The 7,500-nt window shown below is 30.2% G+C and overlaps 1 protein-coding gene across 1 annotated transcript; it reads right to left on the minus strand.

Moving 5' to 3' along the window:
* Positions 1 to 1,605: 1,605 nt before the first annotated feature.
* Positions 1,606 to 7,442, minus strand: LOC119608530 (UDP-glycosyltransferase UGT5-like). Its single transcript, XM_037962982.1, has 5 exons — positions 7,239 to 7,442; positions 3,250 to 3,520; positions 2,713 to 3,174; positions 2,455 to 2,658; positions 1,606 to 2,383 (listed from the first exon to the last, which is right to left on the minus strand). The coding sequence occupies exons 1-5, from the start codon at positions 7,239 to 7,241 to the stop codon at positions 1,719 to 1,721; spliced, it is 1,605 nt and encodes a 534-aa protein (XP_037818910.1). The 5' UTR covers positions 7,242 to 7,442; the 3' UTR covers positions 1,606 to 1,718.
* Between the last annotated feature and the right edge of the window lie 58 nt (positions 7,443 to 7,500).

The following is a 7,500-nucleotide window of genomic DNA, read 5'->3' on the forward strand; positions in this document are numbered from 1 at the left end:
TAGTTAGTTAGTTAGTTAGTTAGTTAGTTAGTTAGTTAGTTAGTTAGTTAGTTAGTTAGTTAGTTAGTTAGTTAGTTAGTTAGTTAGTTAGTTAGTTAGTTAGTTAGTTAGTTAGTTAGTTAGTTAGTAGTTAGTTAGTTAGTTAGTTAGTTAGTTAGTTAGTTAGTTAGTTAGTTAGTTAGTTAGTTAGTTAGTTAGTTAGTTAGTTAGTTAGTTAGTTAGTTAGTTAGTTAGTTAGTTAGTTAGTTAGTTAGTTAGTTAGTTAGTTAGTTAGTTAGTTAGTTAGTTAGTTAGTTAGTTAGTTAGTTAGTTAGTTAGTTAGTTAGTTAGTTAGTTAGTTAGTTAGTTAGTTAGTTAGTTAGTTAGTTAGTTAGTTAGTTAGTTAGTTAGTTAGTTAGTTAGTTAGTTAGTTAGTAGTTAGTTAGTTAGTTAGTTAGTTAGTTAGTTAGTAGTTAGTTAGTAGTTAGTTAGTTAGTTAGTTAGTTAGTTAGTAGTTAGTTAGTAGTTAGTTAGTTAGTTAGTTAGTTAGTTAGTTAGTTAGTTAGTTAGTTAGTTAGTTAGTTAGTTAGTTAGTTAGTTAGTAGTTAGTTAGTTAGTTAGTTAGTAGTTAGTTAGTTAGTTAGTTAGTTAGTAGTTAGTTAGTAGTTAGTTAGTTAGTTAGTTAGTTAGTTAGTTAGTAGTTAGTTAGTTAGTTAGTTAGTTAGTTAGTTAGTTAGTAGTTAGTTAGTTAGTAGTTAGTTAGTTAGTTAGTTAGTTAGTTAGTTAGTTAGTTAGTTAGTTAGTTAGTAGTTAGTTAGTTAGTTAGTTAGTTAGTTAGTTAGTTAGTTAGTTAGTTAGTTAGTTAGTTAGTTAGTTAGTTAGTTAGTAGTTAGTTAGTTAGTTAGTTAGTTAGTTAGTTAGTTAGTTAGTTAGTTAGTTAGTTAGTTAGTTAGTTAGTTAGTTAGTTAGTTAGTTAGTTAGTTAGTTAGTAGTTAGTTAGTTAGTTAGTTAGTTAGTTAGTTAGTTAGTTAGTTAGTTAGTTAGTTAGTTAGTTAGTTAGTTAGTAGTTAGTTAGTTAGTTAGTTAGTTAGTTAGTTAGTTAGTTAGTTAGTTAGTTAGTTAGTTAGTTAGTTAGTTAGTTAGTTAGTTAGTTAGTTAGTTAGTTAGTTAGTTAGTTAGTAGTTAGTTAGTTAGTTAGTTAGTTAGTTAGTTAGTTAGTTAGTTAGTTAGTTAGTTAGTTAGTTAGTTAGTTAGTTAGTTAGTTAGTTAGTTAGTTAGTTAGTAGTTAGTTAGTTAGTTAGTTAGTTAGTTAGTTAGTTAGTTAGTAGTTAGTTAGTTAGTTAGTTAGTAGTTAGTTAGTTAGTTAGTAGTTAGTTAGTTAGTTAGTTAGTAGTTAGTTAGTTAGTTAGTTAGTTAGTTAGTTAGTTAGTTAGTTAGTTAGTTAGTTAGTTAGTTAGTTAGTTAGTTAGTTAGTTAGTTAGTTATAGATAGTGAACAAATAGTTTTGTCAATGTCCAGTTATTTTGAGCTTCTAATTTCTGAGGTTTTGGCTGGTTTTTTTGCCTTTCTGATTTCTTCCCTCGAAAATTGGAATTAAACCAATAGATAAATAAGTTTAAGATTTGATACAGTTACTATCAGTAGTTTTATACTTAAACCAATATATTTTTTTATTAAAACTATAGATTATACAATTAAATACATGCTAAATAAACTAGAGATTAAAACAAAAAAACAAATTAGTGCATCTTAGATTTCAACTGATGGGGTTTACGATATAAAATCATACGCAAAGCAAACCAAGACAATGTCAAAGTCAGCACAATACATCCTATAACGAAAGCTATAACATCCAATAGATAAAATTGATACCATTTAAGATCTAAACCAGCCGATCTTATATGATTAGCACCATTATGACGTATAACATATTCTATCCAATACATGGCAGTTTCACGAGCACCCAAAGGACGATCATGGAAAATATTTGAAATTCTATTGATATTATTACGATAATAGGGATCGTGTAGTAATTTGTCTAGGGAATCTTTTAAAATTGATTTCGTTATTTCGGGGAAATGTAGACTAATGGCATAACCATTTTGTACGGCTTTGCGCATATTTAAATGTTGATCACAATAGATGGGCATACCCAACATGGGTACGGCATAGTGAACTCCTTCCTGAGTGCCAAACAAACCACCATGAGTAATGAACACTTTGACATTGGGATGAGCCAGTATATCGGCTTGTGGTAACCAGGCTTTAATCATGACATTTGGTGGTAGATTGGCTATACTTTCATTTTCAAATTTCCAAAGTATGCGCTCTTTCATGGAGGCAAAGACTTCAAGGAACATTTGAAGTTTTTCAGCAGGCATATCTTTCGATTGAACATTGCTGCCTGTAGTGGATAAAAGAGGAGAAATTATTGAAGATTTGTTTTATTTTTAGTGGGTTTAAAAAGAAACTTACCCAAACTGAAATAAATGGCACCATTTTCTGCACCATCTAAGAAGGTTTTAATATCTTTTGGCAGTTGTTTGGGTGGATAGATGTGCATGCCTCCTATGGGTACCATACCTGTAACCGAGGGCCGGGAGGTGGTTAAAGGTGTATGACTGTTAAGCAACATAACAGATACATTCTTTTCCATATGGGAAACGGGTGGAATATTAACTGAAAGTATATATTTTTGTAATTGAACAAATTAACTGAAGTATTGACTCTCACCTTTCAAATGACCAAAATATTGCTGCACCAATTTATCCATTTTCGGAAATAAATCCCATTCTCTTATTAAATCTTCAGCCAAAGAATAATAACTGTTCTTAACACGTTCCATAAAGCTCATTTGATCGGTAAAGGGCAAAAAGCCATGCGGCACAAAAGACCAGGGTGTTAATACGCCCATCATTTGACTCATATGATTTTCATAACCCAAAGTACTGCTAGTCACTACAGGTATATCGTATATATAGGATAAGGCTAAGAAAGGTTCCTGATAGAATTGTTCGGCTAATAGCAAATCATATTGTCCCTTCGGCTGGGGATGATTGATGATTGCCTGAACTTTGGGTTGTTTTAAGGCATGTTCTGTGGTTTTCATGCCAATAATTTCCAACATTTTTAGAAAATCGAAAAAGTCCATTTCGGATAATTCGAAAATATTATCGGCTTTAAAGAAGGGTATAACTATATAATAAAATAAAAATATTTGCATAAATAATAGACATCATAGACATTCGACTCGTTATTTATGCAACTTACTATCACTCCAAAAATCATAAACCGGTTCTATCAAAACTTCTGTATAGTTGGCACCCAATTTTAAATCTTTTAAGCTAAAAGCTGTTATCATTGTAACTTGATGACCTCTTTGTATGAGTTCTTTGATGATGGTTTTGTGCATCATAAAGTGACTTTTACCGGGAAAAGCATATACGGCCAGAATTTTTGAACCCTCAACTGGCGCTGGACTCATACATAGCAACCACAGGAGGGAGATTGTTATTGTTGAACATATTAAATGTTTGAGATGCTTTTTACGTTTTAATTAATATTCAGATACATTGGTTGTGGAATTACGTTGTCCATTTGATGAATGATTGTAAATAGAGAAATAATTATTTTAAGTATGTACTTCTAATATAAGTATATATGTTTGTATGTGATTAAGTAATTAGTGTATGATATAATTATTTTCAGTCATGCCAATGTAGAGTGTAAATATTTCCCATATTTAGATATTTTAGGTAAGAATTTGTATGATAAAATATCTTTGAATGTAACAATAGTTGAAGATTCAGCCTATTGTGATAACCTTAAAATGGTCTCCTGCCAATTTGGGCGATCTCTCCAATTGGGCTATCTTTTGAAACATATGAGAACCAAGAGATCCAACTAGTTCATTCAACAAAGATCCGAAAGTGTTACATCTTTGAGACCCTATATAACATATCATATGTTCATCTAAGCGACTTCTATAGTAACTATTACGTGAGTAACCTATGCGATCTGAATTACATTCCATTATATATTTCAATTTCTTTAACCTTCCAATAACTTCCAATATAGGTCAAAATCGGCTATATGTGTCTCCATGTATGGATACGAACTTTCATTTCAGTGATAAACAAGACCAGATAATTTTGGATATAATATTTATAAGTGGTTCTGTGGTCTGAGTTCGCTAGATTTAAAATATTTTGGGAATCTTTATAGAACAAAACAATGTTTTCGTAAGACCAAATAAAACTATGAATGAAACATGTAACATGTAACCCTTTTTTGTAAAGGGTAACTAAAGCATTATTTATGTAAAACTGATATATCTATGTAAATTTTTCTTTAAAAAATCGAATAAATTTGAAATTAATTAACATTGCGAATGAATGATTGAAACCTTATCAATCCATTGATATAATTTGTTGTTGATATTTATATCCTACACCATTATAGTGTAGTAACACCCAAAAATAGTGGTCCTACGCCCATCTTAATGTATACCAACCGGCTCAGAATCATTTTCTAAGTCGATTAAGCTATGTCCGTCTGTCTGTTTGTCTGCCTGTCTGTCTGTCTGTCTGTGTGTCTGTCTATTTGTCTGTCATTCTGTGTGTCCATGTAAACCTTGTGCGCAGGTCGCTATTTTCGAGATAATTTGATGAAATTTGGCACATAATACTTTTTCAACGCATGGACGAAGCCTATCGAAAATGCTTAAAATTGGTCCATTATTTCGCCTAGCCCCATACAACCGTACCCCCCCCTCCCCCCAAATAGGGCTTTTGAGCTCATAATTATATTAAATGTTCTAGTATCACTTCAAAAATCGGAAAAACATTGTTTCAAATAAGTCTTAATGATACTGATGATTTTCGTAATGATCGGGCCTCATTTAACCCTATCCCCCATACAAAGTCTCCTTCAGAAAATGACTTGATGGTCAAATTTTACTTATAGAAAATCTCTTTTTGTAACAACAAATTGTTAAAATATTCCTGAATTAAGGTTAACATTAAATTAAATACTTTATTATTAAAAAGAAATAATCTAAAATTTGTAACATAATCACTGATGTAGGGTATCATATGGTCGGCCATGACCGACTATAAATTCTTATTTGTTTAAAAATATTTTGTAGAAATTTAATAAGTACAGATAAAATAAATAATTTTACACTTAATTGAACTTTTTGTTTTGCAAAAACTTGTTTCTATTGAGAAATATTTGTTTAATACTGCACAGTGGGAAAAATCCTAACTCGTACACAAACATTATTTGACTGTAATTTTTATAATTTTGCCAGTTTTGGTACGTTAAAAAAGGTAAAATTTTTTAAAAATATATATCGTAAATTGAGATACCAATAATCAAAGTATACATTTCTAAATTATTGAACTGCTCGGAATCTGAATCTGGCCTTTTCCGCCACATTAGGTCTGTAGTCTAGAATATACTCTCGACTATAGTCTTGACTAAACTGAAGTCCAGACTATTGACTAAACTATGGTCCATACAATTGTTCAGTGCCCAGACTATTTGTTTAACTATAAGATCATATTTTCGTATTCAGTATTCAGCATATCTGAATGTTTTAGTAGAGTGAACTATTGTCCAGGAAATATACCGAAATATATTGAAAGCTATAGACCAAACTGTAGTCCAGACTATAGATACTTCATATTATAGTATAGAAGAATATTAGAACTGTGAACTAAACTATAGTCCAGACTACTGATTGAAATATAGTTCAAACTATAGTCCAGATTATCGACTAGTATTTATATATTTATTTATATATAAGATAACAGACGATCTTGACTGAACAGAAGTCCAGACTATTGTTTAGAGCCGATACTACTGACTGAAATGTAGTTCAAACTAGAGTGAAGATTATCGACTGATTATCTATAGTCTAGTTTATAAAATGAACTAGAGACCTAATTATAGTTATAGTCCAAACTGTAGACTGAACTACAGTCGAGATTATGGACAAAACTATAGACTGAACTATAGTATAGAACCAGACCAGAATTGTGGTCTAGTATAGACTATCGACTATAATTTTGACTAAACTAAAGTCCAGACTATTATTCAGAGTCCAGACTACTGATTGAAATATAGTTCAAACTATAGACCAGATTATCGACAAGTATTTATATACTGTTATCTTGACTAAACAGAAGACCAGACTATTGTTTAGAGCCGATACTACTGACTAAACTATAGTTCAAACTAAAAACAGAACTATAAGTCCATGCTATAAACTAAACTATAGTCTAGATTATAAAATGAACTATAGTCTTAATTATAGACTGAGCTATAGTCCCAACTGTAGACTGAACTATAGACCAGATTATAAACTAAACTATATTCAAGAGCATAAACTAAACTACAGTATAGATTGATATATTGTCTAAACTATTGACAGAGCTATAGTCCAGATTATTTGCTAAACTTTAGTAACATAGTCTTGTCTATAGTCTAGACATTAGTCTGGTGTATAATCTGTACTATAGTCTAAACAAAACTATATTTCAGATAATAGAATGTACTACTATAGTTCACTAAAGTTAACTATAGTACAGACTATCGGAAACGTTGTCCATGGAGACGATCAAAGAATTCAGAATTTTAGCAATAAAACATTCTGAAGAACGGAAATTATATATATAAACCTAAGAAAGTCCAATAAAATTGTGTACGGCTGCTGTGGAATGGAATATTGCTAAAGCAGATCCATTTCTATGTGCATTTCTTTCTGTAAATATCTGCACAGATGATTGATTCTAATGTTACGGTTAACCGTAACATACCCCCAGAGCACTGACATTCCACACAATATATTTTATTTATCAAAATTTAATTCTCAAGTCCTTATATTTTCAAGGATACGAAACACTAATTTTATATTTACTATTTAAAAATTGACAAATTTTGACTGTTTTTGAAATGTGAACACTTTTGGAATGATTTTTAATCAAACTACGTTTGTAATTCTTTAACCAGATTTTAGGAAAATGGTCAATATTGAACATTTTATAATTTCATAATCTTAATTATTGAATGATTCTTTTTTAAAACATTTCGATTGGTAAATTAAACTTCCATAACACCAAAAACACATTCAATATATTTTCACTTTCTATGGGTTTTATGGAATTTTTTTTTTACATTTTCACTTTCTATCGGTTTAATGGAATTTTTCAAATTTTGTTTATCTTATCACTTTACAATTACAAAATTTTATTTACCATTTTACTAAAATTTATTTTCGAATAACTTTTTACTCTTATTAATTCTAACACTTTATGCAAACAATGAAGAGATTTTTTTCACAAAATTATTTCTAAACACTTCAAGTGAAAGTTCTTCCTAAACATCCGGATGCGGATGTGATTTTAAAACCTTGGCTCCGGCAAGGTGTGTGCGATCGTTAGTGGGTTTGAAAAGCTACTAAACTGACATTAAGAATATGAGATCTATTGTAAACTATTTTATGTTCAGTTTCGGTAA

Source organism: Lucilia sericata, unplaced genomic scaffold (genome assembly GCF_015586225.1).
Source record: "Lucilia sericata isolate MDLA Ls3-8-SP2 unplaced genomic scaffold, ASM1558622v1 Contig000846F_arrow, whole genome shotgun sequence".
Classification (NCBI taxonomy): domain Eukaryota; kingdom Metazoa; phylum Arthropoda; class Insecta; order Diptera; family Calliphoridae; genus Lucilia; species Lucilia sericata.

What these genes read in the sequence shown, in the direction of transcription:
- LOC119608530 (XM_037962982.1), bottom strand. An exon ending in TTATGATTTTTGGAGTGATA is followed by an intron (nt 3,175 to 3,249) that starts GTAAGTTGCATA and finishes TTTATTATATAG; the next exon opens with TTATACCCTTCTTTAAAGCC. An exon ending in TGCCATTTATTTCAGTTTGG is followed by an intron (nt 2,384 to 2,454) that starts GTAAGTTTCTTT and finishes TATCCACTACAG; the next exon opens with GCAGCAATGTTCAATCGAAA.